Here is a 15,356-nt window from a genome sequence, read left to right as displayed (position 1 = left end):
TTAGGCCAATGATCACTTAGTTGGATGTGTCCAATAATCACTTTTGGACTCGCAATCTGTTCTCAAAATCCAAAACAAACAGGGCCTAGTGTTTTGGTAAGTAAAGCTAAATAACTGATTTTTGTAGTCATTTTATCTTACTCAAGGGATATCTTTTCTTGATGACATCATACCATATTGCTTGCAGCATGGTGCTCTACTAGAGAAAAGTAGGGGTGTAAATGGATATTCGAAAATTCGATTGCTGTCTGCATCTAAATCCGTTTAAAGTGAATATTATCCGAATCTGTTTCAAGCGGATATTATCCGAATCCGTTTATGAGATATCCGGCTCTTAGCGGATGCGAATCTGGCAAATGGTATATCCGATCCGTTTAATATCCGAATTTTATTTATTATTAATAATATCATTAATATTTATTTTTAGTAATGACACACTATCTTTTGTTTCTAAAAGAAAAGTGAATTTTTTTTTAGAAAAAAAAAACAAAAAACAAAAAGTGTTTTGGGTGGGAAATAGAGTAATCTCTCATTTTAAGGGCATTCTTGGAATCTGACCTGGCTCCTTCATGAAGCAACAAATATGGGCTGTAGGATGAAAGAGACAAATGGATGATGGTGATTGAAAGAAGACGTCATAGCTTCTGGAGAATTCTAAAGCAAAAAGGCCATTTAGGTCATTGATGGTAAATGGATGGCTCAGATCAATTTTCCAACTTATGGTTATATGAAAACTCAAAATGCAATTAAAAGAAGGGACTTCTAAGGTTTGCAAGGAAAGGCAAGAGAGGAGAAAGGAGGAGGTCGAGACACCATCTTAGGCATTCATTGGTGCTCCCAACCCTACCAAAATCCACCGCCGCCCCTCTCCACCTTCTCACGGCCACCACCATCACCACCAGTCACCTCCTTCTCTTACCCAATCTCCATCTCCATCCTCATTTCTCTTCATCTTCCACCATCAGCACTCCCACTTCCCCTGTTCAAAATAGCCCAAACCCATTACATCATATACACTAAAAAAAAACCCAAACACCACTACCAACACCATCCATCCCCACCGCCCCTCTCTCTCTGCCTTTGTTTTAAAAGGAAGAAGAGGATCTCATATATTTTAGGGTTTGAGAGTTAATTTTGAGAAGAGAAGGTAGGTTTGGTTTTAGGGTTTGAAAAATCGATTCGAAGAATAAGAAGGAGAAGAAAGATAAAGTGCTGCAATAAAATGTTCAATTTTACCGGATAAACGGATATGAATAATATCTGAATTTGAACAATATCCGCCGGAATCGAATACGGTAATAGATATTAAATATCCGTCAAATCCAAATCCGAATTCGGATTAGTGTATACTGCAATCAAATTCAGAAATAGTCATATCCGCTTCGAATTCGATCCGTTTACACCCCAAGAGAAAAAGGTCTCAATTTCACATGCAGGTCCCACACCAAAAGTTGCTAGTTAATTACCATTGATCCGAATTGTGGCTTCTGCCTAGTTGTTGTCTCTGACTCTCTGGTGAATGCTACCATGAGAAGTAACATGTAAGAAAAGCAAAGCCTAAGAAGCTTCTTCTAAATTCACGCATGATACAAACCCTTTATTTAGAAGACCCCACCCCAGTTACATACCTTTAAAATACACTAAGCCACACCTTAATTTCTATTTATTTGAACAAAGGACTTGAATGTGAACAACTTGCGCATGGAAGTTGATGATATATTCGACCCTTTTCATTACTTGGGACACCCAGTTTGACTTTTAGTACCGGCAAAGCCAAGTTGCCATTAAGAAGTAAATGGAGATTTTCAAAATTATGAAAATACCCTCCCTTCTCCCATGTTTCCCATTTGAAGAAAGGTCTCTCTCTCTCTCTCTCTCTCTCTCCACTCAGCATTATTTATTATTTCTTTTAAAACCTGTCTGCTAGTGCCTACCTCAACCTTCTCCATTTTTATTTTTACTGCTTTCTCTCTTTTAAAAGGAGAAGGAGGGCCTGAAAATACTTACGAATGATTGGTGGTTTCAATAGATTTTTTCCAATAAAAAAGAAAGCAATCTCTTGGTATTTTAGAACACTGCAGTTGAAAAAAGAGTTGCAAAATTAAGAGAAAAAATAAGGCTAGAAATTAATCCATAAACCCTCGTGCAGAGTCATTTTCCATGAGAAAAAACCCAAATACAGACCTAGTGTTGCGTGCCTGGATGGGTCAGTAGAATAAATTAGTTTATATTTGATGGTATTTTCTATGTTGTGGTAGGGATAGGAGTCTTAAAATTAAGGGATATTTAGAATTGCTTCGGTAAGAGTTTCGGAGGAAGTAGTTAGTTGATTTTCTATAAATAACAAGTAATTAGTTTTTTTTTTCAAATTAATAAAGAATTTTATCAAATAAAGAGTGTTTTGAGCACAAAGAAGGGCCGACCCCTCTCTCAAAGTGGGTCAAGAAGCCGCTCTTCCCTCTAAGAATACCAATCACATTGCGAACTGATTTGGATTCGTAACAAGTGATACATAGCAATCAATCCTGCGTCATGGGTACATCTTGAGAGGTTTTGGATTCTGTAAAAGATGATTTTCGAAGGATCAAAATATTTGTCTTGGAATTGATGGAAGGGCATTGACGGTTTGTGGAGTGATTGAACAAAATTAGCATAGTGATCGAGGAAATGAGCAAAGATGAAGAAAAGCAAAATCTTGAAAAAATTGAAGTTCTAATAGAGAAAAGTGCAAGAATTGGTGGAGAGAAAGATGTGATAGTTGAACACATTATACAAGAGCATATTAATTTTGAGTTAGTTGAACAAAATACCGAAGAGCATATTACTCTTCGATCATTCTATCATTTTGATGCGGCTCCATGAAGAATCGTTTTTTTTCCAACTTGGATCACAACAGATTTCAAAGGAGGGGTTTGAATGATCGTGACCCCTAAGAACATGAAAGACTAATGTCAAATATGTTTTTCAACAAGATTATGGCCAATAAAATTTGAGACTCCGGAGGAATAAATTACTTTTCTCCAATAATCCAACCTTGAGGATAAGGTTGATTTCCAAGAAGGATGTTAAGTGCCTAGAGATGGGTCACACTTTGGTAGAATAAATATGTTTAAATTTTGTGGTATTTTCTCTCTAATTGTAATATGGAAGGCAGTCTTAGAGATAAGGGTTATCTAGAATGGCTTGGGTAGTTGGATAGGAGTTTTAGAGGAAGTGGTAAGTTGATTTTCTATAGATAACATGTAACTTGTATTTTTCAAATTAATGAAAAATTTTACCCATAAATTGTGTTTTGAGCACAAAGGAGGATCAACCCTTCCCTCAAATAAGTCAAGAGGCTGATCTTCCCTCTTAGAAGATCAATCATGTTGCAAACCAATTCGCGTTCGTAACACCCAACTATTATCCATAAAAAATAAAAAAATAAAAACTCTAATACAGACACATCCATTATCCATGAGAAAAAAAAATCCTAATACAAACCCATTATCCACACAAAACCCTTAAGATTCGATTTGGCTACAAGTGAGACGAAGCATACGACTGGAAATCCGACGGCAGACCGACCTGGCTTCAAATGGGAGTGGGTTTTGGGTGAGAGTAGGGGTGGCAATCGAACCGAAACTAAACCGTTGCCCCCGATTTGCAATGATTATGAGTAAGGGGTGGCGAAATTGGCCGAACCGAACCGAAAATTCAAATTTCGGTTCGGTAGAACCAAACCGATTCAAATTTCGGTTTGGTTCGGTTTGGGGGTCAAACTCTCAAAAGGCGGTTATCAACCCTCTTTAACAATTTTTCAAAATTGTGTCCCCCGTTCACAATTCTTGTATTTTGGTGTACCCCATTGGCATTTTTTCCTAATTCAAATATGAACCTTCTTGTATAAACATAATCTTAGCGAGCAGAAGGGGAAACAGGGAAAAAGGAAAATGGAAGGAAGAAAGAAAACTGCTTCCTTTGGCATTAATAGGACTTCTTACACACTTGCTCTCTATGCATGCATATCTGTAACAAAGTTTGCAGCTAAAAACATTCCATACTATGCAACTATATTAAAGGTTGAAAAAAGAAAAATTCAAAATCATTCAATCCTATAGCGAAGAAGAGACTATGAATGCAGGAAATAAAAAGTAAAAGGAATTCGAAGCAACAACGCTTCTGCACCTGCTTCATAATGGAGAAAAGCAGGCCGAGGTTGAGGACAGATATATGGGGAAGAAAACAGGGGAATAATGGCTGTTTGTTTGTTGTGATGACTGTGTAAAAAATGTATACACTGTCAAATTGACGGCGCAGGGTAGAGAGCTTAATTAGCATTGCATCCACCGGCGGCAGCTGAGAACGCCCGCCCCAGAAGTAATGGAAGCCACCATAGAAGAGGACTTGGCGCCGAGACTTGAAGCCCTCGCAAAACTGGCCGAAGCTCCAGCACCTGAGGGTGTGAAGTAGGCACCATTCAACAGTGAATCCCCCTCAGACCTCCAGTTCCAGTTCTTCCAATCATTCCCTGACATCACTACCCTCTTTGTCACCTGCTTGACCCACCCAAAACACACAATCACATGAAAATGGGAAATCAGTGGATGGAATTTTGGGGTGATGGCTGAGGAATTCAATATCAAATCCAGTTTGATGATGACGGATTGAATGAATATAATACCTCTTTGGCGAAGGGATTCACTGGGGCTAGGTATCTGTTGCCCTGGCTATTGATGGTGGGGTTTGCACTTCCACCAATGGCGTACATCTCCCAGTGAGTGTAGTCATTGTTCACTACATGGAAGTATCCATGTCTACACCTGCAATAGGGAAAAAAAGTGGTTCATTTACACTTTCCCTTCCAACGCCAAATCATCAGTATCCGGATGGATACAAGGGTCTAAAATGGATGAACACATGAACAAGTAAAAATAAGAGCTTTAAACATTTTGTACCTTGGCATTCTCTGTATCAGTCCTTCGCCAAAATGGTTGAAAGCAATTGTCACCTGCATTGCCTTGTCTCCTTCGTAAGAGTCGCTGTGACCCAACAGCATCACCTGGTTACAATATTAATTTCCCCACATTAGTTAAAGACCCAAATGCCTAACTTGAAGTTTAGACTAAGTGGGCTCGATCCTTAATTTGACAAAAGCTATACTTCTTTTATTGCTTATAAGGGGGTAATTAACAAGGTTGAAAGGAGAGTGAGGGCATTACCTCGTTATGGTGGGTGAAGTAATTGTTAGAGATGGTGATGGCAGTGGAGCCCATGATGGCATCAATGAGCCCATCAGCACAGTTGGACAGTGAATTGTGGTCGACCCACACATGACTAGCACCAAAGAGGGAGACACCATCACCATCTGCCATTGTTCTCCATCCATAGTGTGTAGGAGAGCTTCGAACCATTGCATTGCCAGTGGACTTACAGTCATGGATGTGAATTCCATGGATGATGATATTGGTAACATATTGTAGGGTTAAGCATGCACCATTGGCAATATGGACGTTGGCCCCACGACCATCAATGGTCTTGAAGCTATTCATGATGAGCTCCTCCTTAAGGGTGATTACCATGTCACGCTTGAACACGATCCACAGAGGCCTTTCTTGGATGACCGCGTGTCGGAGAGTGCCGGGTCGGGGGTTAACCGAGTCATAGTCTCCGGGGTCAGTGACCACGTAGAAGCGTCCATTACGTCCACCAATTGCATTGCGTCCGAACCCAATCCCGCAGTCAGCTAACCTCTTGCGGTTTAGATGCCAGTGAGGGTCACAGCGCCAACAATCATCAATGGTATTGCCCGTGCCGCAAGAAAAATAGCCCAGGTTTCTCCTATCTGTGCTGTTCTTAAGGCTCCTGCTCAATTAGATAATACTGTTAACTTACCAACTTCTCCAAAAGCTTAAGCTGCTGGAGAAAGGCGGTACTTATCTTGGTAAGTTAACAAATGCTATTATGTTATTTACTAAGCCTAAGTACATGGTAAAATAATGTCGGTGGAAAATTAGATTACCCCTTCTTTTTATTTCGTCTACTGTGTTTTTCTGCTGTCACGATGTTTTAAAACGCTGGCTCGAGGAGACACCCAAAAGGTTTCATTAATGTACAAAAGTAAAAGAAACTAGGAAAGACAAACTGGAATGGTGCAACATGCAAGTAAATTTATGGATAACAATACAAGTTACATGGAATGGCTCTTAGGATAGTCAAATACAAAATTCAGGGGAACATGGCACGTCAGAAACTTAATGAAACGAAGGTAATTAACCAATGTGAATTTGCTTAGACACTTTTCTGTTCCTGTCAGTTTTTCTTTTATTTTCTCTATGACTGCCATAATCATAAATTCAACAGATTCCTTTGTTTTTTTTAAAGGTATTAAGTTTTAATTGGGTTTTCCATTTTTTCTATCTTATCTGTTGTAATTGTTATTGTTGCCATTTTTAAATAAGAAAAGGATCATTCTGTGGAAGTTAGCTATTGCTTAACCACGTTAAATTTGTTCTCTTATTGTGTGCTTTGCCTTTGTTTCTTTCCCATCACTTGTTATTTTTTACTTTCTACTATATTTGTCTACTTGTCTTCAACTATTTTCTTCTCTAGTAGGGGTATTTTGCCCGACAGGGTCTTAGGTGAATCTGGAGTACCATGTATGGGCGGGGCTTTAATGGCTTCTTAAAAATACTGGAGTGATAGGTATCTTCTTAAAAAAAACTGCAACAACAATGTTTCCCACCCATATCACTGTAAAAGAAATTGGCAATGCATTACAAGATGTCAGGTTTTACCTACTAAAAGCCCAAAAAGGAAAGGTTACAATTTATAAGCATAGAAAATATCGACACATTCACACGAGTAGCGAATGTCTTTGATGGAAACAGGGGAGTTCGGTCATAAAATAATTACCTAACCAAAGTGATTTTTTTCTACAATTTATAAGCAAAGAAAACCGTTATAAATCAATAAAGTCGTCACATGGAAATAGTAACAGGCTCACATGAATTATGAAGTTCTTTCTGAGTTACATTTAACAAGCATCAGGCCATCATCTTCTTGGGGCCAGAGCAACATCAGAAGTGTGAACCTAGGAGTATGGCAGTGGACTGCCAAGTTCCGTGGGGTTCGTATTTGTCCCGTACAAAGATACTTATGGTAAATCAAAGAATTTTAAAGGCCACTTGTTAATTAGTACTTTAGAAAGGAAAGTAACCAACTGTTACGTATATGTAAAGTGCATAAGAGGTAGTTGCAAGGTAGTTAGGCATGTAACAATTCGTATCAGAGCAGTCGGTCCTGTGCCTTCGGAGTTCTGGGAATCGATACGTGAAGATTTGCAGGAAATTAAAGCATTGGTTTTGAAAATGATGGAAGGACAAAAACGATTTGCGGAGGACTTGGAAGAAATCAACAAAGCGATTAAGGAAATGCGGAAAAAAAAAAGATCAAAAGTTGACACTTGAGAAAGTTATTGTCTGTGTAGAGAAAAGTTAGAGATTTGATTGCGACAGAGATAGTTTTGTTGAACGTTTTGTTGAGAATCTTAATGATTTTTTCTAGCCATTCAATCATTCCATTATTTCAATGCGGTGTCATGAAAGATCGTATTTCTGTTTGAGTTTGATTGCAGCGAATTTTGAAGGCGAAGTTTAATTGATCGTGAACATTAAGATTTGGACCCTGATGGAAACAGTTTAATTTTTCAACCTTGAGGACAAGGTCGTTTGTAAGGGGGAAGGAATGATACGTATATGTATAGTGTATAGGAGGTAATTGCGAGGTAATTATTGTAGGGATTTGCATTTTAGGTTTGTGGGTATGTGTTTTAGAGTCATGGTGCTAGTTTTTATTATGTGTCATGTTAGTAGTAAGTGGGTTGACGATGTAGCAATCTCATTATAATTGTATTTAAGTTTATGTATTTCAATGTAATGGAGGAGAAGAAAAATTTACAGCAAATGAGACTTTGTTTAGGAGAGTCATGGTTCATCTTGATTTGAACCACTAGGAGATCCGGCTGCCTCGAATCAATCATTCCCTCATCTTTTTCTATCTTTTGATTTTGTTTATTTGCATTACGGCCAATTAGGCACGTAACACCAACACTTAAAACGAATGTGAAATTCTAGTGGGATTTTTTCCCTCTATAACTGAAGCTGAGGTTTATATGGTGTAAGCCCATATAGTCCGGTACTTTTTAAAAAGTATGATACTGACCACACTATAGGATGATCCAAACCGTCCATATGATGGGTCCTAATGTAAATTGGTTGTGCCTAAAAAATCATTTCTATAGGATGATCTCAGCCCTCCAATCTATTGAGGAACTACATATTATGGAACCTCTATTGATCGGAGGGCTAGGATCCTCCTATGGAAATTATTGTTTGAGCACAAGCTATTTACGGTGTGTTCCATCACAGGGACAGTTTGGATCATCCTATAGTGTGGTCAGTACATTACTTTTTAAAAAATTAGGGACTACAAGGAGATATATACATATGAGAGAACATTTCCTACACACTTGTGTAGGTAAGTTACCTACACACTACCTTAAAATACGTGGGGGCCCACATTGTTTGGGTGATCCAAACAATTCATTTGAATGGTCCTCACATAGATAGGGTGTCCACAAAAAATCAGATCCATAGGATCATCCTAACCATTCAAACTATGGAGGCAAAAAATGGACTAATTTGTGAAGGTTTATACACGTCCATTTTACCTCCACAAATCGTAGGGTTGGGATGATCCTATGGATCTGATTTTTTGTGGACATCCTATCTATGTGAGGACCATTCAAATGAATTGTTTGGATCACCCAAACAATGTGGGCCCCCACTGTATTTTAAGGTAGTGTGTAGGTAACTTACCTACACAAGTGTGTAGGTAACTTACCTACACAAGTGTGTAGGAAATGTTCTCTCTCTCTCTCTCTCTCTCTCTCTCTCTCTCTCTATATATATATATATATATATATATATATATATATATATATATATATATATATATATATATATAGAGAGAGAGAGAGAGAGAGAGAGGAAACTGTTGGTGAGCTTAAGCTCACCAAACTTATGGTGAGCTAGCTTGCCCAATCAGATGGGGGCCCACTTTGTTAGGATGATCCAAACCATTCATTTGAAAGTCCCTTACATAGATGGGGGGTGTACCAAAAATCAGCTCCATAGGATCATCCTAGCCCCTCCATTTGTGGAGGACAAAAATGGGGCAGATTTGTATCTGCCCCATTTTTGTCCTCCACAAATGGAGGGGCTAGGATGATCCTACGGAGCTGATTTTTGGTACACTCCCTATCTATGATAAGGCCTTGCAAATGAATGGTTTGGATCACTCCCCAAAATGTGGGACCCATGTGATTGGGCAAGCTAGCTCACCATAAGTTTGATATATATATATATATATATTGGTAGCATAGGCTCCAATTTATGTGAATATTCAGAACCCATTTCAGTGAGGACAAAATCTCTTTGACAATTAAGATAAAGCAACACCAAATGCGCCCATCAGCAGCCAGTTTGTTTTACAGAGTTTGGAGAGGAAAGTAAAACAAAGTCCCAAATAACTCGGGAATTGAGATATCACATGTGAATGTAACAAATGTAGAGTAAGTTGTGTAGATTATGAACTTCATTAGTAAAAACCCTCACAGAAAAGAAGACTTACATCTCCACAGTAGAGGCGACCTCTTCCGGATCCTCCACAGCGTGCTCCCATGGGTTTGGTTTCACCCTGCACAAATCCATAATTCGAATTGAAAATCGCAACAATCCCTATCCACTAACAAGATAAAATTGACCGTTGGAGAGCAAACTTCCAATTATTTACGGCCTTTGGATTACTAGAAAATATAGGGTTTTTTTTTTTTTTTTTTTTTTTTTTTGGCTTTTGGCTTTTGCATGTACATGAATAAAAAGACACAGAAAATCCAAGCCCATGCTTTGATTCTTTCCAGTAGCAGAGACAGAGAGGGTCTTTTTGGTGATTTCCATAGCTCAGATTCACCACTCTGAATGATCGTCCGATCCTGGTCATGTGATCGGCTCCACGAATAATATCACCTGGATCAGATTCAGGATATTTTCCTGATTTTATTTCAGAGAAATACGGAGATTGTCAAATTGTCAATGTTTACAGTCTTTTTTGGATCTTTTTCATACTGGGAGACGACTGGGCAACCGTACACTGCTCGAGGACCATGGAAAACCGTACAAAAGTCCAAGAGAGAGAGAGTAGGGGATTTGCTTTTGAAAACTTTTTACATTGACCATGGTCGACGATGGGTAAAAGGACTAAACTAACCTCAGATTGTCGTTATAATATTTTTTATAGGAATGGGTGGCGGCTTGCTGGAAACAAAAATATGAGACAAAATGATAGATGCATCGAAGATTGTTACCAGGGATATTTTGGCCATTTCGCATTAATTCGCTTCAGACATTTGACGCTGGTGAGGGGTAATTGGGGTTGCCCTAAACTAACGTAACGAAATAAACGGTTCAGATCTTTAGATCCTGATCTGAAGGGTTCAGATTGTTCGAATCAAATAAAGGAAGAATCATTCGAACCAATGCATCCTCCGCGTACCCGTCTGAAGGTATCAAACGACTCAGATTTCACGGCAGGTATCTAGACGGTCCAGATTCGCCGGGAAGCTCAATCCATTTCTCAATTAATAGTAAAGAAAAGAGGGAGGGATTTAAAAGAGAAGATACTAACCTTCCTATATCCGACATTAACTTCTCCGGATCTTGTTTTAAGCTCTGTTCTTCCTCTCTAATCCTGCAAAGAAAAAGAAAACTCATGAACATGTAAAAGCTCCGAAAAAAAAAATCCACACTACTCGATACTCTGCTGATTCAACTGCGTGAAAATTAAAAGAGCATAAAGTAGCACAATCTCGAAGAAATCGTACTCTGCTTTAACAGAAATCCAGCTTTAGTTGAGAAAATAATTCACTTTCTCCAACAACGTTTGTCGCATTTCCCATAAATCACATCAAAGACCGAGAAATGCTTTCGTTTTTCAAAATCATGTCCAAAACCAAAAAAAAAAAAATCTGAAACAGAACTCGAGCAAATCTCCCTGTCTTCCTCTTGAATCTCCGGAATTCGCCATTTTCCAGTAGAAAAATCGAAAAAATAATCTGAAATCAAGTAGAATTTTCTAAACAACGTCTGAAAACCTAAGAGAAAATATCAAATCTAGCAAGAACAAGCCTTAAAAACATCCTCTCCTCTCATGAAGCCTTACACTATTTCCATAAACTCGAACGAGAAACGTAAAGAGAAGTAAGAAAACGCTTCAAAACATGAGAGAAACCTTGGATTTTCCAATGCCTAAAATCAAGGAAGAATATAAAAAAGGGAAAACAAAGTAGCGCGCACACAATAACAAATTCATAATCTCCACGGCTTAAATCGTTCCGCATTTTAATAACCATGCGAAAATCCTAGTCGAGAATCTCTCAAGAATAACGCAACCAAAAGTACCTCGGATCCAGCATCTCCTCTCTTCCAAAACCCTCCAGAGATTCAACGAACACCAACAGAACCAGAAACAGCAAAGTAAAATGCTTCATAGAAGCGCTCAATGCCATCTCACCACTCCTCTTCGTTCTCTCTCTCTCTCTCTCTAGAAAGGAAAAGAGAAAAAATGGGCAAGCAACCAAAACAGACAAAAGGCATGCAATGAAAACCTCCATTTTATAGAACGTCCAACCCTAATAAAACCCCAAGGTGCATGGTTAAGTTAATTAACCCTAGACCAGCGCCAAAAAAATAAAAAGGGTAATATCGCACTCCTAACCGCCATTAACGGATATGGACCCATCCTCGGACGTGCGTGAAACACCGATGCCGTATCTGCCACGTGTTAATCCTGTCAGCCAATCACTTGCGAAACGCTTCCCTACTTACTCACCTCTGACACCTCCTCAACTAACTTTTCTGCTTCTTAACCGAACCTCATTCCCCACCTGGCCCCACGTATCATCTCATACCAGCAGCATCTGGTTCTCTCGAGCAACCTCCACCGTTAGATCTAGATCTATGATTATTAATCTTCTGGAATTACCTTTTTCTTGCACGATTGTCACTGTAAAAACTCTAATTATGGTTCCATGAACCAACTACCCATTCCCATCATGACACGATTTCACGCTCGTTTGGACCTTTTTTATTTATTCACAGTTTTACGCTCTCTCTTCTGTTTGTTTTTATCTTGAAAAAGAGGGCTGCAAAGGGAGATGTTTATTTCACCCCCCTTAGGATTATGCGCCCCCCTTTTAAGTGAATTGTGGGCAGACTTTAACACTTTTGGACGTCAAATCACGCTAGAGGGGGGCGGGCGGGGGGGGGGGGGGGGGGGGGGGGGGGACGCATAATCCTACAAGAGGGGAAAATCTTCTTTTGGCTCTTATCTACAATTTTGGAGAAACCCGGGATTCTAAAATCCACATATCCAAACGGCCACTTAAATTTCGGGGTTAACAAAATTTCGGCCGAAATCAACAACCGTTTCGGGTATTACCGATTTCGGTTCTGGTCTCTATCGGATTTCGGTTTAAATTTAAAACCTTGATTGTATCTACCTGGTACTAAATGGATGGCTAAGATGGATCCTCGCTATGATCTCTGCCATCATTGGAGGGTCCACTTTTATTCTCGGCAAAAGGTCCGCAGTTGCTGCCTTTTTTGTGTGACAGTTGATTTCTTACCGGCAAAACCAATAAAAAATTGGTCCGATATTATTTCAACTACCTTTAGTTCCACTTCATCCGGAAACAGCCAATCATACTTATTATTTTTGCCATTAAGCTAAGAAAGTAAGAAATTTCCATCACCCCGGTGCTTACGGGAGCTCACAAATCCAATAAGAAGGCGTCTAAGACATTTGTGTCTCACTCTATTAGTCTCCTTATCCTTCCCAAAATTAAAAACCTACCGACACAGTTCCGGACTTTCAACGTTGGTTATGAGGGCTACTGTTCTAGACTGTTATTATTTTTATTTTTATTTCATTTTAAACTTATATTTTCAGGTCTGGAATTCCGTCGCATATTGAATGAAATATAGAAATATTTAGATGTAGGTATTCGGCCAACTTCCCTTCTATATTTTTTGCGGTCCGTGCGGCTAAATTAAGGGAGCTAGAAAATTGAAGGGTTGAGGGGTGGGCCCAGTGATTTACCGACGGAGGGAGAACAGGCCCACATGGCACTCAGCGCTTATCAAGGGAGGATTGACGGGGTTGGCAAATTTGGAGATTTTATATGCAGTGTTGGTGAAGTCCACTTCTTTTTTAGAAAGTACCGTGGGCCCACTTCATAGCGTGATCCTAACCTTCTGATCTAATCTGTAGAGGGACTGCCTATTATATAGAAGCCTCTATCGGAGGATTAGGATATCCTCTGAAGATGATTTACTGGGTACATGAACGGTTTGCATCATCCTATGAAGTGGGCCCCACATATACTAGATTTGACGGGCACACATAAAATCTCTCTGTTATTGTTGTGTTGTTAGAAAAAAGGAAAATTTTCCGGTAGGTGTGTGTTATTATAACCCCCCCTTCGGACGGATAAAATCCCCCCCTTAACGTTATTCGTTAAGTTCTAAATGCAAATTGAGAATCAGATTGGATCCAAAGTCTGTTGATGTTTCTGCGAACGCATGGAGAATCAAGCTAAGCACCCATGGAGACTCCTCAAGCTCATCAGTGAAATCTTTGCACTATTAAGCTCCTTCCAGTTATGGACCATTACTCATACCTGGAGAGAGGCTAATGCCGCTGCGGATTACCTCTCCAAACGGAATTGCTGTCTAAAAGGTGTAGATATTGCTCCTTCCTCAATGACTTCAAACTTGCAGCTTATTCTCCATGCAGACAAATGTGGAACTCTATATACTAGACTGTAATTCCCTGCATAGAGCTATCTCTGTCTCTCTCATTTTTCTTCTTGCTCTATATCTTTGTCGCCCTTGTGGGCCCCCCATGTAATTTCTTTTTATCTATCTAATATATTTGGTTGAGGTCCTGCCTAACCTCTGCTTACCCATCAAAAAAAAAAAAAAGTTTTAAACGCAAAGAACATTAAAGGGGGTGAATTTATCCTCAAGCAGTGAACCGTTCTCACAGAAACCGTTAAAGGGGGGAGGGGCGTGGGGGAGATATCATTTCCCTTACAATATTGGTATTTTCATTGGGAAATGATTTATGCGCTCTATTGTTTTGATAAACATGCCCGCCATTTTTTATCGTGTAATATTTAAAGGGCTGCGAGAGAAATATTACGGTTCTCAAAAAGCTCTTAAAGCCTTTAAATGCTACACGGCAAACATGTGGAGCGCATGTTTATCAAAACATTGGAGGGCTGAAATCATTTCCCATTTTCTTATTGGTGCGGTGGGAGTTACAAATGAAGGGCTTGGCCTCACTAATATTTGGGATTTACGGGGGATTATTGCACAGAGGCATTTCGCGGCGGGCTATTGCATGTGAGAGCAGCACGTCAGAAGAATTAAATGAATAAGACAAAATCAGATGAATAAGTGAGCCAGTGCGCCATGTCAGATGACTTAAATAAATAAGACAAAATCTGAAGAAAGGTGAGCTGGTGTGCCATCTCTGATGATTAAAATGAATAAGACAAAAGCTGATGAAAGTAAGCCGGTGTGGCTGCTCTCACATGCAACAGACAGCCATGTAATGCCTTTCTATGCGATAGTCCCTAGCAAATCCGTTAATATTTTATCCTTTTGATATCTGTTCCACTATACCTTCTATCGATCAAGTACATGCACAATAATTTTAGGAACTAATATATTGGCCTCCCTTTTTTCGCTTAATTTTTTGTACAGATACTAAAGAAGGGAATTAAGTCTCCGTGACTGGCGGAAAGCATGCTAATAAGTTCCAATTTTATGTATGGATACTTGAGAGAGAATTAAGTTTCCGGGACTGGCGGAAAACATGTTACAAAGTTCCCTGCTCTCTTAATTGCTCCATTTTCATTTCCATTGCTTTGCAATTCACGTTACCTCCAAAATTGAGCCTAATAAATTGATCATATGTGCACAGCTACATACATCATTGAAGACCGTAGCTGCACGACACGACGGTGACTGCAAGTTTGGATTGACCAGACCATCCTTGCCTCCAACGTGTATTTTCTTCGAAACTGCTTGTTTTCCAGTCTCTACTACACATGTATTTGGACTCTCCCAATCCATAGCCGAATTTCAAACTATAATACTAGCTAGGTCAAGGTTACTCTTAATGTGAAGGGCTTTCTCAATGTTAGAATATGTGAGATCCAACGGGTGGATTGGATTAAGATCTCACCGTTC

The 15,356-nt window shown here is 39.3% G+C and overlaps 1 protein-coding gene across 1 annotated transcript; it reads right to left on the bottom strand.

Annotated features, from left to right (window-relative positions):
- Nucleotides 1-3,933: 3,933 nt before the first annotated feature.
- LOC143860855 (putative pectate lyase 8) lies at nt 3,934-11,691 on the bottom strand. Its single transcript, XM_077371698.1, has 7 exons — nt 11,499-11,691; nt 10,726-10,788; nt 9,673-9,738; nt 5,202-5,844; nt 4,938-5,041; nt 4,664-4,802; nt 3,934-4,535 (listed from the first exon to the last, which is right to left on the bottom strand). Exons 1-7 carry the CDS (start codon nt 11,603-11,605, stop codon nt 4,314-4,316), a joined length of 1,344 nt encoding a protein of 447 aa, XP_077227813.1. The 5' UTR covers nt 11,606-11,691; the 3' UTR covers nt 3,934-4,313.
- Nucleotides 11,692-15,356: the final 3,665 nt, after the last annotated feature.

This window comes from Tasmannia lanceolata, unplaced genomic scaffold (genome assembly GCF_043159265.1).
Source record: "Tasmannia lanceolata isolate RefF3 unplaced genomic scaffold, GAP_Taslan_0.1 ptg000037l, whole genome shotgun sequence".
In the NCBI taxonomy this organism is placed as follows: Eukaryota; Viridiplantae; Streptophyta; class Magnoliopsida; order Canellales; family Winteraceae; genus Tasmannia; species Tasmannia lanceolata.
Note: the sequence above shows the minus strand (reverse complement) of the source record. Positions and strands in the feature narration are given on the sequence as shown.

What these genes read in the sequence shown, in the direction of transcription:
- LOC143860855 (XM_077371698.1), bottom strand. Translation starts at nt 11,605, where the DNA reads ATGGCATTGAGCGCTTCTATGAAGCATTTTACTTTGCTGTTTCTGGTT. An exon ending in GAGGAGATGCTGGATCCGAG is followed by an intron (nt 10,789 to 11,498) that starts GTACTTTTGGTT and finishes TTTTCTTTGCAG; the next exon opens with GATTAGAGAGGAAGAACAGA. An exon ending in TGAATCCCTTCGCCAAAGAG is followed by an intron (nt 4,536 to 4,663) that starts GTATTATATTCA and finishes TGGGTCAAGCAG; the next exon opens with GTGACAAAGAGGGTAGTGAT.